Source organism: Amblyraja radiata, chromosome 3 (genome assembly GCF_010909765.2).
Source record: "Amblyraja radiata isolate CabotCenter1 chromosome 3, sAmbRad1.1.pri, whole genome shotgun sequence".
NCBI classification, from domain to species: domain Eukaryota; kingdom Metazoa; phylum Chordata; class Chondrichthyes; order Rajiformes; family Rajidae; genus Amblyraja; species Amblyraja radiata.
In genome coordinates this window covers 8,003,873-8,022,798 of record NC_045958.1, presented here as the reverse complement: position 1 = coordinate 8,022,798, position 18,926 = coordinate 8,003,873, and the positions used below count along the sequence as shown (strand labels likewise).

Below are 18,926 nucleotides of genomic sequence, written 5' to 3'. Positions count from 1 at the left end.
TGTGAGAAATGCATATAACAGTTCAGTTAATAATAATAATAATAATAATAATAATAACTTTATTTATAAAGCGCTTTAAACAACCGCAGTTGCCACAAATTGCTGTACATGAGAACTCATGGACAAAAAGTTATTACAAACCATTAAGAACCGTAAAACGAAGGACTAAAAAACAGTAAAAATTAAAAGACATTAAAAGCACTAAGAACAGGAGCAATGTCTCAGCCAGTGTCGAAAGCCAGAGAATAAAAATGAGTTTTTAGGGAGGATTTGAAGATGGACAGTGCAACGGCAAGGTGTTCCAAAGTGCCGGAGCAGCAACAGAAAAGGCTCTATCCCCTCTGAGCTTCCGCTTAGACCGTGGTACCTCAAGGAGCAGCTGATCAGCTGACCTGAGGCACCGGGCAGGAGCATATAGGTGGAGCAGCTCAGAGAGGTAAGGCGGGGCGAGCCCATTCAACGATTTGAAAAAAAATAAAAGAATTTTAAAATGAACTCGAAAGTGCACTGGGAGCCAGTGAAGGGAGGCCAAAATTGGCGTAATGTGCTCCCTCTTTCGAGTTCCGGTTAAAAGGCGAGCGGCAGCATTTTGAACCAGCTGGAGACGAGCCAATGAAGCTCGTGCGACTCCAGAGTAGAGTGCGTTACAGTAATCCAGCCTAGATGTAATAAAGGCATGGATTACTGTTTCAAAATGCTGCCGCTCGAGGATGGGCTTCACCTTTGCCAGTTTCCATAGGTGAAAGAAGCTGGACTTAACCACCGCGCCTATTTGTTTATCTGGTGGCAATTCATGAACTTCTATGGCCTCATGGCAAAATACCAAACAAAGACGGTGCAAAACTAGGGTTCATAAGAGGTTAGTTAAAACAAACATCTTTTGAATACATGGTGCCTACTCAGAGGTTACTCACAAGTTGTTTATTAATTCTATTGACTATTTACAAGGTTGTCTATGTGCAGAGGCATTGGAGATGGGCAAGATTTTAAATGATTATTTCTCATCTGTGTATACTTTGGAGAAAGTTATCAATGCTAGTGAACTTGGGCAAGTTAATAATGTCACCCTGTAGAGAGTCCACATTACAGAAGAGGAAGTGCTGGAGGTCCTAAAACAAGGTTTGGAGGGATATGTACCAAGTTGGAGTAGCTCCGTTAAGCAACTTGTTCGCTACGGATGAGTTGGACATAATGGCCATTTCCATACTTAACAACCCATCTTGTAAATAATAAATTATCTGTACTCTTCAGAGATCTGAAGAATGGAAGAAAAATAGGGGGGAAAAAGTACTGCCAATGAATCGATATGGAATGCAGCTATTTCCCACTGAATGATATGAAGAGAGCCAATCAGACAAATACGATTGGAGATGATGGCCCCATTCTCCTTCTATAACTTTAGTTGTTAAGAATAAAGATAATGAAAACAACATCGTAAAATATGAAAAGTGGGATTGTTAGTTAGGGTGTTATGTTACAAATATCCTCTTAAAAAGTTTGCATCAAAACGGAATCAAAATGGCATGGAGCATGCAACATATTTAAGGATAAGAGGGAAGAGGGAAGAGGGACCGAGATGAGAAAAACATTTTTCACACAGAGAGTGGTGAATCTGTGGAGTTCTCTGCCACAGAAGGTAGTTGAGGCCAGTTCATTGGCTATATTTAAGAGGGAGTTAGATGTGGCCCTTGTGGCTAAGGGGATCAGGGGGTATGGAGAGAAGGCAGGTACGGGATGATCAGCCATGATCATATTGAATGGCAGTACAGGCTCAAAGGGCCGAATGGCCTACTCCTGCACCTGTTTTCTATGTTTCTACGTCTATTTTTCTATAATTGCCTTAAATGGGAATTAGTTTATAATTTAAATTAAAATGTAAAATGCCAACCGGGTCAGTGAGATTGGTAATAGTAAACTGTATAATATTGAAATACAGGTCTCAGATAGTAAGTACAGTATACCTGATTGAAGTTCAAAGTTCCAGAAAGGGGTACAAGGTCATCAATTGCAGATTCATCCACCTGCCAAACTATTTGCACTGAGCCATGACCTTCCTTTCGACTGACAGTAAAGGAGACCAGGCCAGCTGGATCATCAGATGTCTTTGGTTCTTCAACAACCACCTGAAACAACAAAATGTGCTTAATTGCATGAGAACTAAAGGGCCTGTCCCACTTGCATGTGATTACATGCGTCTGGCGCGACCAAACGTGGTCGCTTGAAGCGTACGGGCCGCGCGGGGCCTGTCCCACTTGCATGCAATTACATGCATCTGGCGCGACCAAACGTGGTCGCTTGAAGCATACGGGCCGCGCGGGGCCTGTCCCACTTGCATGTGATTACATGCGTCTGGCACGACCAAACGTGGTCGCTTGAAGCGTACGGGCCGCGCGGGGCCTGTCCCACTTGCATGCAATTACATGCATCTGGCGCGACCAAACGTGGTCGCTTGAAGTGTACGGGCCGCGCGGGGCCGGTCCCACTTCAAAGCGTGGAGGCGTATGGAGTTGTGCGGGGCTGGTCCCGACATCGCATGGGGCTCCGAAAATCCCGCACTGTCCGAAAATTCAGCGTCTTGACGGCGTACGACTAGCGCGTGGCGTTGCGCAATGTCGTCACCGCCCGCAAACTTAGCGCGAACTTAGCACGAACTCTGCATCCGTTTGGTCGCGCCAAACGCATGCAGTCGCATGCAAGTGGGACAGGCCCTTAAAAGATTAAAACCTGACCTCAGTAAATCCAGGCCCTCTTGAGCTTGGATATGCAAATTCATTGATTTAACCATTGACATAAATAAAACAGTTGCAATCATGCCATTGTACATGGAGTGAAGAAAAGCTCAAACACTGATCAAGATTAGATAATACATGGAGAAATACATGGGCAAATATGAAATTGATGCAGGAATAAGCTGTATGACCCTTCAAGCCTTCTTCGCCATTTTCCTGCCTCCTTCCCAGGCGTCAATATTTCAGCATCTGCTGATGTCTGCTGGAGAAAATTCTAAATATTCATCATCCTCTAAGAATTTTTTCCCCTCAAGTTTGGGTGACAAGAGATATTGTGGCTATCTCTGATCATGTAGAAGGAGACATGTGTCAGGTAAAGGTCAAGTGAAACCTTCGAGTAGAGGAGGTTTAAGAGATAGACGAGAGAAATCGGGGAACAAAAATAAAGGGGTGTGAAATAGCTGTGGAAAATAGGGTAAAGGATGATCCAAATACATTTCTGCAAGTGTGTTAAGGACAAAAGAGTCAGTAGGGTGAAAAGAGGATCCCTAATACCCCTGTCCCACTTAGGAAACCTCTGGAGACATTGCGCCCCACCCAAGGTTTCCGTGCGGTTCCCGGAGGTTTTTGTCAGTCTCCCTAATGGTCGAAAGTGGTTTCCGCTTCTTCTATGCTCCGGCGATTATTTAAAAAAATTCAAAACCGGCCATGACTAAAAATAGGTCGCCGTTTAAAAAATCGGTAATTTTTTTAATCGTAGCCGGTTGCGATGCTAGTTGAAGGTGGTTGCCGGAGGTTGCAGGTAGTGGAGGGTAAGACCTCCCTGGTTTATGCTTGGAGGCACCGAGGATGGACCTGGAATTACATTTATATTTCTCATTTGTGTTTTCCATACAAAAAGATGCTTGGGAATTTAGGCAAGTTAAAAATGATGTTTCACAAAGAGCCCACATTAGAGAAAAAGAGCTGGCGGTCCAATAGCACATTAAAGTAGGTAAATCCTCCAGATCTGATTAAAAGGTTTTCTGATTGAAGGTTTAGAGGGATATGGGCCAAACACAGCAAATGGAACTAGTTTAGATGGGGCATCTTGGTCATCGTGAACGAGTTAGGCTGAAGGGCCGATTTCTGTGCTATATTTCGCTATGACTTTAAGTGTACCCTAGGACATGGTGGGAAGCTAGAGAAGTAATTACAGTATTTTGGCAGAGACATTTGTTTCATCGATAGCCATGGGAGAGGTGCCGAGAGCCCTTAGGATGACTAATGTTATGCTCTATTTAAGAAAAGCTACAAGGAAAAACTACAAAACTAGAGAAAGATGAAACTGATATCAGTGATGGGCAAGATTTGGGGGGGGGGATTCCAGGGGGCAGGATCTTCCAGCATTTGGAAAGGCAAAGACTGATATGGGATAATCAGCATGGCTTTGTGCTTGGAAAATAATGTCTCATGAACTTATTTAAGTTTTTTTAAAGAAGATTGATGAAGGCAGTGCGGTCGACGTAGTCTACATCAGCAGGGGTTTCAACAAGATAGAACATGGTGGGCTGGTGGGGAAAGTTAGCTCACATAGAATCCAGGGTAAACTAGTCAATTGGATACAAAATTTACCTGAAAGTTGAAAACGGGGGGTGATGATAGAGAGTTAATTTTCAGACTGGAGTCGTGTAACAAGTGGTGCACTATAGGCATCAGTGCTAGATCATCTATTGTTTCTCATCTTCTATTTTATTTTATTATTTGTTCTTGTGTCTGTGTGGGCCAGGGCGTGTCAGCTTTCTGTCAATCTACTGAATTCCTATCTTCTTCCAAACGCTAGGCCACAGCCTTCCCATTTTCACATTCTCCCTCTCTAGCCACGCTTGTGCAGTTGGGGGCTATGCGTGAGTGGATAGGGCGGGGGATGGGGGAAAAGGAGCGAATGAAAGCGTTACTTGAAATTAAAGAAATCAACGTTCAAATCCTGGGTTGGAAGCTGCCCCAGAGAAATAAAAGGTGCAGTTCCTCCAATTTGCGTTTGGCCTCACACTGACAGTAGACCAGGCCCGGGCCAAAAAGGTCAGTTTTGGAATGGGAAGGGGAGTTAATTCATTGACCTGCTCCATTATAATACATTTAGAAACATAAAAACAAAGAAAATATGTGCAGGAGGAGGCCATTCGGCCCTTCGAGCCAGCACCGCCATTCATTGTGATCATGGCTGATCGTCCCCTATCAATAACCCGTGCCTGTCTTCTCCCCATATCCCTTGACTCCACTAGCCCCTAGAGCACTATCTAACTCTCTCTAAAATCCATCCAGTGACTTGGCCTCCACTGCCCTCTGTGGCAGGGAATTCCATAAATTCACAGCTCTCTGGGTGAAAACGTTTTTTCTCACCTCAGTCTTAAATGGCCTCCCCTTTATTCTAAGACTGTGGCCCCTGGTTCTGGACTCGCCCAACATTGGGAACATTTTTCCTGCATCTAGTTTGTCCAGACCTTTTATAATTTTATATGTTCCTATAAGATTCCCCCTCACCCTTCTAAACTCCAGTGAATATAAGCCTAGTCTTTTCAATCTTTCCTCATATGACAGTCCTGCCATCCCAGGGTCAATCTCGTGAACCTACGCTGCACTGCCTCAATCACAAGATTCCAGATCCAGATTCAATTTTAATTGTCATTGTCAGTGTACAGTACAGAGACAACGAAATGCATTGTCTCGACATCTCCCTGGAAGAGCGACATAGCAAATGATTTGAATAAATAACAATAAGTGTCCGGGGGGAGGGGGGGGGGGGTGATTGGCAGTCACCAAGGTACGTTGTTGAGTAGAGTGACAGCCGCCGGGAAGAAGCTGTTCCTGGACCTGCTGGTTCGGCAACGGAGAGACCTGTAGCGCCTCCCGGATGGTAGGAGGGTAAACAGTCCATGGTTGGGGTGAGAGCAGTCCTTGGCGATGCTGAGCGCCCTCCGCAGACAACGCTTGCTTTGGACAGACTCAATGGAGGGGAGCGAGGAACCGGTGATGCGTTGGGCAATTTTCACCACCCTCTGCAATGCCTTCCGGTCGGAGACAGAGCAGTTGCCATACCATACTGTGATACAGTTGGTAAGGATGCTCTCGATGGTGCAGCGGTAGAAGTTCACCAGGATCTGAGGAGACAGATGGACCTTCTTCAGTCTCCTCAGGAAGAAGAGACGCTGGTGAGCCTTCTTGATCAGAGTTGAGGTATTGTGGGTCCAAGAGAGGTCATCGGAGATGTTGACTCCCAGGAACCTGAAGCTAGAAACACGTTCCACCTCCGTCCCGTTAATGTGGATGGGGGTATGCGTGCCGCCCCTGGACTTCCTGAAGTCTACAATGAGCTCCTTGGTCTTCTTGGAGTTAAGGGCCAGGTTGACATCTTCCTGTAGGGGGCGCTCCTCTGTGTGCAGCCATGTCAGCAGCGCGTCAGTTTTTCCAGCTTTTTTTTTATTTTTTAGTATGTTTTAAGTGTGTATTTTGTGTTTCTTTGTGTGTTTTGTGTGGGGGGTGGTGTGGGGGGGTGAGGGGGAAACCGCTTCGGTCGCCTCCTCCATGGAGAGGCGACTTTTTCCAGGTCGCCTCCCCCGTGGCCTAACATCAAGGATCGACGCGGCCTTTCCCGGAGACGCGCCCGGGGCTTCAGCGGCGGGCGCAGCGTGGACTCTCGGCGTGGAGCGGGTGAACCCTCGCTGGAGGGGAGCGCTCCGTTTCGCTGGCCCGGGGCAGCCGGCAGCCTGAAGTCGCAGCCTGAAGCCGCGGTCTGCAGAGCTCCAGCTGGTGCGGCGTCTACAGCCCGGCATCCCTCGTGGGGGACCCGGGGGAAGAAGAAGCCATCACTGCCGGCCCGCGGCCAACTTCTACCGCGTGGGCCGGCATGGACTTACCATCACCCCTGGAGGGGAGCTTCGACCGCCGGCCCTGCAGTCTACGGTGCTTCTGGCTGCGGCGGGGACTTTAAATCTCGACCGCCGGCCTGCGGCCTACAACAATCTAAAGCCGCGGTCACCGGTGAGGAAGAGCCGATCCTGGACTGACTGGACTCTGGTCCTGTACACGGGGGGGAAATGGAGGAGGACTGGCCAAATGTTTGTGCCTTCCACCACAGTGATGAATGCTGTGGTGGATGTTTGTGTTACAGTTTTATTGTGTGTTCTTTATTATTGTATCGCTGCTGACAACCCAAATTTCCACCAACCCTGGTTGTGTGGCAATAAATTATATCTATCTATCTATCTATCTGTTGTCAGCGCACCATGCTGCTAAGTGCTGGACCTCCTCCCTGTAGGCCGACTCATCGTTGTTGCTGATGAGGCCAATCACCGTTGTATCATCTGCATACTTGATAATGGTGTTAGTACCATGTACAGGTGTGCAGTCATAGGTGAAGAGGGAGTAGAGGAGGGGGCTCAGCACACAGCCCTGTGGAACACCGGTGTTCAGGGTGAGGGTTGAAGAGGTGTGCTTGTCTAACCTAACAGACTGGGGTCTGTTGGTTAGAAAGTCCAGTATCTAGTTGCAGAGGGAGGGGTCGATGTCCAGGTTACCAAGTTTGGTGATCAGTTTTTATGGTATAATGGTGTTGAATGCTGAGCTGTAATCGATGAACAGCATTCTTACGTAAGTCTCTGTTGTCGAGGTGGGAGAGGGCGGAGTGAAGTGCCGTTGAGATGGCATCCTCCGTACTCCTGTTCTTGCGGTAGGCAAACTGATAGGGATCCAGTGTGGGGGGTAGGCAGCTTTTGAGGTGTGCCAGGACCAGCCTCTCGAAGCACTTGGTGATGATAGGGGTAAGTGCAACTGGGCGGAAGTCGTTGAGGCTTGCCGCAGTGGAGTGTTTTGGCACTGGCACGATGGAGGTGGTTTTAAGGCACGTGGGGACAACTGCTTGGACGGTGCGGGAGGCGGCGCAGACAGAGGCGGCAGAAGCACGGTTGTCGAGCCGGCATTCACGCTAGGCTAAAGGAAGCTCCTTACAGACCAGCGCTACCCAGCATCTTTTTGACGAACGCCCGATCGCTCAGCAAAAAGATGGACGAGCTGGAGCTGATCACTGAAGAAAACACAACTGTACAAACCTGCTCGATTATGGTGGTAACTGAGACCTGGCTTCATGCAGGGATCCCGGACGAGGCCATCAGTCTGGTAGGTCGCACAGCATACCGGGCCGACAGGAGCAGTGACTCCGGTAAGAGCAGAGGAGGGGGGCTATGTATTTACTCCTATGACAAGTGGTGTACAAATGTAAACGTTGTCGACAGACATTGTTCACCAGACATGGAGTTTATTACATTGAAATGTCGACCCTTCTACCTGCCGCGGGAGTTCACAGCTGTTGTTATTCTGGCTGTTTATATTCCACCAAATGCCAACATCAAGCTAGCACTGAACACCCTGCTAGCATCAATCAACAAATTACAGAATGCGCATCCTGATGGGATTTTCATCGTGGCTGGAGATTTCAATCAGGCTAATCTAAAAACTGTCCTCCCTAAATTCCACCAGCATGTCACGTGTCCGACGAGAGGTCAAAATACACTGGATCACGTGTACAGCAACATTAAGAATGGATACAAAGCCTCCTCTCTCCCTCATCTCGGCCAGTCTGACCATCTATCACTCTTTCTCACCCCGGCATACAGACCTCTCATTATGAGAACCAAGCCCAGGGTGAGAAACATAAAGACTTGGCCCGAGGGTGCTGCCGCCCAAGTTCAGGACTGTTTTGAGCGCACCGAGTGGGACTTGTTTGCAAACCAGGACATACATGAATATACATCCACAGTCGTGTTCTATATACAGAACTGTATCAACAACGTCACTGTCGACAGGGAGGTCAGGTGCTATCCAAACAACAAACCATGGATGACCAGGGATGTCAGGTGCTATCCAAACAACAAACCATGGATGACCAGGGATGTCAGGAAGCTGCTGAGGGAACGCAACTCAGCCTTTAGATCTGGCAGTGATGAATTGTACAGCACAGCCAGATCTAAACTAAAGAGAGCCATTAAAGAGGCAAAGACAGCCTATGGAAGAAGGAGAGAGGGGTATTTTAATGAGAGGGACCCTCGGCGTGTCTGGCAGGGCATTCAGCAACTCACAAACTACAAGGGCAAGGGGGGGGGGGGCGATCATCTGCAGCAGTAACAACTCGCTAGCTGAGGAGCTCAACCACTTTTTCGCCCGTTTTGAGCTGAATGAGGCGGAGCCTGCACCTGCAGCCGCACCCAGCACTGACGACCCGCCACTCGCTGTGAGTACGGAGGACGTCAGAAGAACACTCCGCAGGGTCAACCCCAGGAAGGCTGCTGGCCCAGATGGCATCCCAGGGAGAGTATTGCAGGACTGTGCAGACCAGTTAGCGGAGGTTTTCAGCGACATCTTTAACCTCTCTCTGTCAACGTGCACTGTCCCTAAATGCTTTAAGACTGCTACCATTGTGCCTGTACCCAAAAAAACATCCATTACCAGCTTGAATGACTATAGACCTGTTGCTCTCACTTCAACGGTGATGAAGTGTTTTGAACGGTTGGTCCTGGCCCACATTAAGTCCTCACTCCCATCCACCCTGGATCAGCATCAGTTTGCATATAGAGCTAATAGGTCAACGGAGGATGCCATTAACATAGCTCTACATTCTGCACTGACACATCTGGAGCGTCCTGGCTCATATGTGAGGATGTTATTTGTAGATTTTAGTTCTGCATTTAATTAAATCATCCCCAGCAGAATGGTGGACAAACTGTCTGATCTGGGTGTTAATGCAAACACATGCGGATGGATTAAGGACTTTTTAACAGACCGCCCACAGACTGTCAGGATGGGGTCCAATTACTCCCCAGTCCTGACGCTGAGCACAGGAGCGCCACAAGGTTGTGTGCTGAGTCCCATCTTGTATACAATATACACTTATGACTGTATACCAACACACAGTACAAACAGGATCATCAAGTTTGCGGACGACACGACTGTGGTGGGACTGATAAACAACGATGACGAGTCTGCCTACAGGGATGAAGTCCAAAAACTGACTGTCTGGTGTACCAAAAACAACCTGGTACTCAACCCATCAAAGACAAAAGAACTGGTCGTCGACTTCAGGAGGGAGAGGAGAGAGGAACCTGCTCCCTTATACATCAAAGGAGACATGGTGGAGAGAGTCACTGGCTTTAAGTTCCTGGGAATAAACATCTCCCAGGACCTCAAATGGCAAATGAACACCGTCACTCTCGTGAAGAAGTCACAACAGCGGCTGTATTTCCTGAGGTCTCTGCGGAGAGCAAACGTCTCACAGCCGCTGCTGCTGTCCTTCTACCGATGCGCCGTGGAAAGTATCCTCTCCTATGGAATCCTGGTTTGGTTTGCTAGCTGTACTGTGGCTGAGAGGAGGGCGTGCAGGGAATTATAAAAACTGCGCAGCGCATTACAAACGCTCAACTGCCCTCCTTGGGTGATATATATAGGGCCCGATGCTTGCGCAGGGCCATAAATATCAAGCAGGACACATCCCACCCTGCCAACCACCTTTTCACTCTGCTACCCTCTGGGAGGCGATTCAGGACTCTGAAGGCTAAAAAATAGTTTCTACCCATGTGCGATAAAAGAGCTAAATTCCAACAGAGAACACTGGGGAAGCAAAATGTATTTCCAAGAAATGCCGCCAAATTCTTTTAAAATACCTATTTATTTTGGATCAAGACATTGTGGTGAAGGCAATGTTTGAGGTACAGAAGTTGGGGTGTCACGTCAATGTGATTATGGCTGATCATCCCCAATACCCGTTCCTGCCTTCTCCCCATATCCCCTGACTCCGCTTTCTTTAAGAGCCCTATCTAGCTCTCTCTTGAAAGCATCCAGAGAACCGGCCTCCACTGACATGCTGTATGACTTTGGTAACAAGTCATCGGAGCAGAATTAGGCCATTCGGCACATCAAGTATACACGGCATTCAATCATGGCTGATCTATCTTTCTCTCTCAACACCCTTTCTCCTGCCTTTTACACATAACCGTTGACACCTTTGCTAATCAAGAATCTGTCACTCACCGCCTTAAAAATATCTAATGACTTGGCCTCCACAGGCAATGAATCTTTGGCATTGAATTCCAAAGATTCACCATCCTCGGAATTAAGAAATTCCTCCTCATCTCCCTTTTGAGTGTACATCAATTTATTCTGAAGCTATGCCCTCTGGTCCTTGACTTTCACACTAGCGGAAACATCCCCTCCTTATCCTTTCTCTCTAGGCCTTTCACTATCCGGTAATCACATTTGGAGTACCGTGTACAGTTCTGGTTGCTCTGCTAAGGATACAAAAAAAGGTTTGCGACGATGGTAGATTTTGAGAAGAAGCTGGACAAGTCAAGTTTCCAGGACGCTGGGACTCCAGCTTAAATGGTTGATCCTGTATTTCAGTTTTAAATTCTTTCCTGAGGGGAAAGATCCTCTCAGCATATACCTTGTCAACTCCTCTTTAAAATCTTGTGTCTTTCGATGTGATACCAATGTGATAACCTGCTGAGAGAATGGAGCAGCTGGGCTTGTACACTCTGGAGTTTAGAAGGATGAGAGGGAATCTTAATGAAACATATAAGATTGTTAAAGGTCTGGACACGCTAGAGGCAGGAAACATGTTCCCGATGTTGGGGGAGTCCAGAACCAGGGGCCAAAGTTTAAGAATAAGGGGTAAGCCATTTGGAACGGAGACGAGGAAATACTTTTTCTCACAGAGAGTTGTGAATCTGTGGAATTCTCTGCCTCAGAGGGCGGTGGAGGCCGGTTCTCTGGATGCTTTCAAGAGAGAGCTAGATAGGGCTCTTAAAGAAAGCGGAGTCAGGGGATATGGGGAGAAGGCAGGAACGGGTATTGGGGATGATCAGCCATGATCACATTGAATGGCGGTGCTGGCTCGAAGGGCCGAATGGTCTACTCCTGCACCTATTGTCTACTGTCTAGTCTAGACCCAATTTGCTCAACTCTTCATAAATCAACCCCTTCACCCAACAAATCAACTGGGCGAACTTTCTCAGAACTGCCTCCTTTATAATTATTTCTCTCCTCAAATAAGGGATCCAACCTGTACTCAGAACTGAAACGTTTACCAACATCCTACAATACATATATCTTCCTGTTGGGGCACTGCCTACCAGACATGAACCGTAACATCTATCAGAGTTGGGTCCTTTATTTTTAGTTGGATTATAAGACTCTTATAACCAATGCTTTGAAAGCAAAGTAGCGCAAGTGCTGGAAATCTGAAATAACAAAACGGCAAGAATACTGAACAGGCAAGGCTGCAGAGGTGGTGACAAATAACAAAGTAATCATCAGATTCAATAAGTTTTTGCCCTCTGCATAAACATAATCAAGATTGCGATAGATTTTTGTTTACACTGGAGACATTGTCTTTGTCACCATGTATGCTACCTGATCTGAATAATTCCACCATTTTCTGTTCTAAAATTAATAAAAAATGGTCTAAAAAAGCTATATAGAAAATTTAGAGGCATGAAATTTGGGGTATTACCAGATAGTCATCTAAATGCTGATCACATGTCCCATCACTGTACAGCAGCAGACTGTTATGATGTAAAACATGTTCTTGCCAATGAAAACTTGGAAATAAATACTTGGAAGGAAATTAATTTTTCAGCCTGCAAAGGGGCAATTAAAATGTTGCCTGGATGCATGCAAGATGCCATGCATTAAACAAAAACTGTTTTGGGATATATTTTCAAAGTAAATCACAAGGAGGAGGACACAAGGAGCTGCAGATTTCAAGTAATTAAATGTAAATTTAATGCCAATAAAATGTCTTTTCAATCCAAATAATGGCCATCGGAGCCAAAATTCTTGGAATGATCAGATAGAACTGACACTGATGGAGGTCTATAACTGTGTATGGATGAGCTGCATAAGCCTCCAGCTGTATATATCATATGCTATTGTTCGTTAGGGCTGTGATTACAGGGGAAACAAGATGCAAAACCAGACAAAGAAGATTGAAAGAAATTCCTGAAAAATTCTAATATCGCATTAGTCATTAGATTATACATTTTATAAATCCATAAGCAATGATATGCTAGAAGTGGAATATACATGCTGCAAATATATAACTGGTATCAAAACTGTTTAGCATGAAATATGATTAGGTATCTCTAGCCCTGAATTTTACTTTCCTATATTTTTCTGCACTTTCAATCCACAATATTTCTCAGGAGCATTCCATCTCTAACATTTGAGCTCCTAAACCTCATTAGTTACCACTGATTGCCCATCAGTGCTTCCTTTCGCAAAAATATGGCGCTTACGTTGACATTCATGAACAATGCAACTGATATGCTGCCAATAGCAAGATTTGAGAGTATCTTTGAATTATTGATTAATCTCTACTCTGAAATGAAATGTAATCTTATACTCATAAATTACTAATGAACCTTCTGCGGTTCTGAGAAAGAAGATTTTTCTATCAGAGCAAGGTTCAAATCTTAGCTCCAGCGACGAAATGAAAGTTAGTGTTTTCCAGTATGGTTTGTGAATTAAAAACTGGTTCTTGTTTATAATTCTTCATATGTGTCACTTCATCCAACAATCCAATGGAGAAGTGAATGTAAGAATGACACCCAGCATTATGGATCTTTCGTGGCAGTTTGGACTGCCCAGCTGAAATCGAAATACTCCAACATATTGCACAAGCAACCGTCAATCCACCTCACAAGATTAAAAATAAATATAACAACTAAATGAACCGTTTGCTCAAACTTGCAGGCACAAGGGACTACAGATACAGTCTGGAATCTAGAGCAAATGAAAAAGGGAGCAGTTGGAGGAACTCAGTGGGTTGGGCAGCATCTGTGCAGGTGAAATGGACAGTCAACGTTTCAGGTTGAGATCCTTCATCTAGTTTTGTCTAGATTAAGGGTCTTGACCAGAAAGGTTGACACTCAATTTCACTGCACAGATGCTACTGGACCCAACATCCAGCTGCTCTCCTCCTTTTTGCTGTTCTTTGTCGTTGTTTTACAAAATGCAAAGGAATATCACTCTGAAAACTTCAATGATAATTCTATGGAGACACACACAACCATTTAAGAAAACCTTATTACTTTAGTTTTTATAAGCTTCTTAATTTTAGTTTGCTTACAGTACTATCAACTTTTCTATTGGCTCATCTGTTTATGAAGACATTTTGGATGTGAACATATACAGCAAGCTTGAAATTGAGGTAAAATCCATCAAAGTGTGGTTGCTGATGCATCATCACAATATCTTTGGGGTAGAAGATTGCAACCTTCACGTGGTCCGCCCTGTTCCGATGAAAGCAATCAACCCGGCATGCACAATCAAATAAGATCAAATAGAACAAGTTGTCCTTCAACTTTAGGCTGTGCACGCCATACGCAAGAAGAAGACAGTATCTTAAAAGTTAACCAAATGTTTTTCACCATTGAGATCCATTTCAAAACATAAGCAGAATATAAAATGGCCTAACAAATGCACTACAATCTATATTACTAAATCTCTGATCTTGACCGCTTTTGTCCCACTGTGCTGCGATTTCTGACAGAACGCCACCACCTACGGCCGTCATTTTTGGCCACCTCGCTCAGAGCTCCCCTTTGCCTTACGGGTGTGGAGGATTTTTCCCATCGATGACAAATCAGAGAGATATTAATGTCTTTTAAAAATTCACCTTCTGTGGTTCTGAGAAAGAAGATTTTTCTATCAGAGCAAGGTTCAAATCTTAGCTACAGCGACGAAATGAAAGTTAGTGTTTTCCAGTATGGTTTGTGAATTAAAAACTGGTTCTTGTTTATAATTCTTCATATGTGTCACTTTATCCAACAATCCAATGGAGAAGTGATGCAAGAATGACAACCAGCATTATGGATCTTTCGTGGCAGTTTGGACTGCCCAGCTGAAATTGAAATACTCCAACATATTGCACAAGCAACCGTCAATCCACCTCACAAGATTAAAAATAAATATAACAACTAAATGAACCGTTTGCTCAAACTTGCAGGCACAAGGGACTACAGATACAGTCTGGAATCTAGAGCAAAAGAAAAAGGGAGAAGTTGGAGGAACTCAGTGGGTCGGGCAGCATCTGTGCAGGTGAAATGGACAGTCAACGTTTCAGGTTGGGATCCTTCATCTAGTTTTGTCTAGATTAAGGGTCTTGACCAGAAAGGTTGACACTCAATTTCACTGCACAGATGCTACTGGACCCAACATCCAGCTGCTCTCCTCCTTTTTGCTGTTCTTTGTCGTTGTTTTACAAAATGCAAAGGAATATCACTCTGAAAACTTCAATGATAATTCTATGGAGACACACACAACCATTTAAGAAAACCTTATTACTTTAGTTTTTATAAGCTTCTTAATTTTAGTTTTCTTACAGTACTATCAACTTTTCTATTGGCTCATCTGTTTATGAAGACATTTTGGAAGTGAACATATACAGCAAGCTTGAAATTGAGGTAAAATCCATCAAAGTGTGGTTGCTGATGCATCATCACAATATCTTTGGGGTAGAAGATTGCAACCTTCACGTGGTCCGCCCTGTTTCGATGAAAGCCTGCAAATGGTGGCTTGGGTGTTTTGGCTTGGTTGAAAGTCACTACTTACTGTAAATGGTGGCTTGGGTGCTTTGCTTCAAGTTGAAAGGCACTACTTACTGCAAATGGTTTCTTGGGTGCTTTGGCTTGAGGTTGAAATGCACTACTTACTGCGGCGGCGCGACTCTCGTCAGCAGCGGCCTCTGCAGTCCGTCTGCGTTTTTATTATTTTATGTCTATGTATTTATGTAGTTTTTGTTATTTTTTGTTGGGGTATGTGTGTGGGGGGGTGTGGGGGGTGGGGGGGTGGGGGGTGGGGGTAACTTTTAAATCTCTCCCTGCACGGGAGACCCGACCTTTTCTTTGTCGGGTCTCCGTTGTCGTTGGGGCTGCAACGCGGAGCGGCCTCCAACAGGAAGACCGGGGGCTGTGGTGCCGACTACTCACCTCACCGTCGCGGAGCTGGCCGAGTCCAGAGCAGGTGGAGCTGTGGTGGACGCTGCTGCGGCCCGACCTCCGGAGTTTCGGAGGCTGCAACTGCGGGTCTGGCGGACGGCGGCACCGGGAGCCCGCGGGTCCCTTTTCGGGGCTCCCGCAACGGCGACTTCTCCCGCCCGAGTTGCGGGGTTGAAGATTACCTGAGCGGGGCCTTACAGCACCGCCCCGCGCGGCTTGGAATGGCCGCGGGACTCTGCGAGTGCACGCCGGGGGCTCTAACATCAAGAACCCGGTGTGCGACCTTGCATCACCCGGCGTGGCTTTAATGGCCGCGGGACAATCGCCATCACCCGCCGGGGGCTTTAACTTTGACTCTGACATCGGGGGGGAGAGTGCAGTGGAGAGATAAGTTTTTTTGGCCTTCCATCACAGCAATGTGATGGATGTTTATGTAAATTATGTTGAGTCTTGGGTCTATTTGTTTGTAATGTATGGCTGCAGAAACGACATTTCGTTTGGACCTCAAGGGGTCCAAATGACAATAAATTGAATTGTTGTATTGTTGTTGTTGTAAATGGTGGCTTGGGTGCTTTGGCTTGAAGTTGAAAGGCACTACTGCAAATGCACTTACTTCCTGTTTGCATTGTATATTGATTTTAGATAAAACGCTAGTTACGGCTGTGATTCTTGGCCATCTTACTCAGTCCCCCCTCCGCTGGGCAGGTGCAGAGAATTCTTCCCATCAATGAAAAATAAAAGTGTTATTAGTGTTTAAAAAATGTTGAGAATCTCTCTCCTGTCAATCACGCCCTGAAAGCCACACCTTTTCCGGTGGGAGGGGGAGGGTTATAAAACCCGGAAGTGTAGGTGTGGCTCAGTCTCTGCATGATGGGGGAGGGAGAGGTCATGACTGTCTGAGCTGTGAATCAACTGAACACACTGAATGTCTACTGAACTGTGAGTTTGGTGTTTTGTGTGGTTTTATGGTGGTTTCACCCCGCATGAAATGGTATGAAGCTGCATTTGAATTTGGTGGCCTTGAACCCTGCTTGAAGTTGAATAAAACTGCACTGAATTTGGCGGCCTTGCACCCTGCTGAAAGTGGTATGAAACTGCACTTGTATTTGGTGGCCTTGGATCCAGCTTGAAGTGGTATGAAACTGCACTTGAATTTGGTGGCCTTGCACCCTGCTTGAAGTGGTTGGAAACTGCATGAATTCGGTGGCCTTGCACCCTGCTGAAAGTGGTATGAAACTGCACTTGAATTCGGTGGTCTTGCACCCTGCTTGAAATGGTAGGAACATGGATTTGAATTTGGTGGACTTGCACCCTGCTTTAAATGGAATTTCAAGGAATAGTCATGAGTCAACTGCCAGCCCACCAACCGTGAGTGAGCTGCCAGCAGATCAGGCTTGAGGGACTGAGCTGCCACCCCAAGAACCCAGACCAGCGCTCCAGAAAGCCCCCCCCCCCCACTGGCCACCAATATTGGAATTGGTGGAGAGATGGAATATTGCGTTGGGGGACCAGCCCTCCCATGTGAACATGGGACCCAACGGGTCCCACTTAGTCTAGTTATAACTGAAAATCAAAACATAACTGAAGATATTGGAAATCTGAAAAAAATGTAAGACAATGCTGGGGACACTCAGAAGATCAGACTGCATATGTGGAAAGAAAATTAAAGTTAACATTTCAGGGTAAGACCCTTCACCAAATATCAGAAAGAGTTTTAAATAGCAAAGAGATAGAGAAAACAGAACACTGCAAAATTAATAGCTGAATATCAGAAATAGGAAGTCTCTTACAAAGGATGGGACACTTAGAAACCATCAGCAGGATCCAATAAACTAAACACAGGTTTATGCAAGATCTAAGGCCAGCAGTATTATAAAGGACCCCACACATCTCCATCATGGACTGTTCACTCTGCTGACCTCGGGCAAAAGGTATCGCAGTATAAAGAGCAGAACGTCAAGGTTTTGCAACAGGTTCTTCCCACGAGCCATCAGACTCTTGAATCCCCTTTAAATGGGCCGCCACCATTATCTATTTTATCTTTTTATCCATTTTATCTTTTTATCCATTTTATCCTTCTGTTTATTTTTGTGTTGCACGGGGAGCCAAATGCAACGGAATTTCGTTTATAATTGCATATATCGATGTATTTCTAAATGACAATAAAGTTTTGATTGATTGATTGATTCTTCCAGGGGATTTGGAATAAGTGGGTAACTACTGTAGATGGCAGATGCATACAGGTTGAGCACCGATTTTCCGGCAACTGATGATCTCCCCCCCACCCCACCCCCACTTATAAACTGGACAAAATTACAAGAGCTCAGTTGAAATTCCCTGAGAGGCCACAGATGGTATTGTAAACTGAATGTGAATGGAATGACCTCCCAACTCATCCCTGGCTCCAGGTTCCGACCCCACTTCCGACTCCAGAGCTGCACCAGTTAGCCCCTCTCATCAGCTGCTGTTTCTTGCTGTCAGCTGTGGCTTTATCCGCTCCCTGCTCGACCACTACCGCCTGCTTCTGTCCAGATGGCCTCTACCCCACCCACCCCTTCCTCCCCCCATCATCTCCGCCACCTCCTCCTTCTCCCCCCCCCCCCCCAAGTCTCCGACATACACCATCTTGGAAGCGGCAGCCTTTTTACTTCAACCCAAACCCCCCCCCCCCCCCAAACAACCATTTGAACCACCTCTTTACTTCAACCCAACCCCCCCAACAACCATTTGCACTACCTTTTTACTTCAACCCAAAAGAACCCCAAACAACCATTTGTACTGTCTTTTTACTTCAAACCAACCATATTTTCATTTTCAAACCACATTACGGGCACTCACAGTTGAGTAGACATGTGTTCAGTGTTATTCAGAGCTCAGAGAGACGTGAACCTCTTGCTTCCTCCATCTTGCAGAGACTGAGTGAGGCACACCACTTCTGGGTTTTATAGTCCCACCCCCCTCCCACCAGCAAGGGCAGCAGAGAGAATGGCAACATTTTTTAAAACATTAATATATCTCTGATTTTTCATCGATGGGAAAAATCCTCCAGTCCGGGCAGGCGGAGGGGGGCCCTGAGCGAGGTGGCCAAAAATGACGGCTGTAGGTGGTGGCGTTCTCTAGGAAATCACAGCACAGCGAGCCAAAAGCGGTCAAGATCCTACTTTTAGTAATA

The 18,926-nt window shown here is 45.9% G+C and overlaps 1 protein-coding gene across 1 annotated transcript in view; it reads right to left on the bottom strand.

Annotated features, from left to right (window-relative positions):
• Positions 1-18,926, bottom strand: part of adgrv1 (adhesion G protein-coupled receptor V1) — a 486,575-nt gene that overhangs the window by 275,403 nt on the left and 192,246 nt on the right. Inside the window, exon 59 of the mRNA XM_033017268.1 lies at positions 1,962-2,123. Coding sequence (XP_032873159.1) covers positions 1,962-2,123 — 162 coding nt within the window. The remainder of the gene's footprint in view (positions 1-1,961; positions 2,124-18,926) is intronic.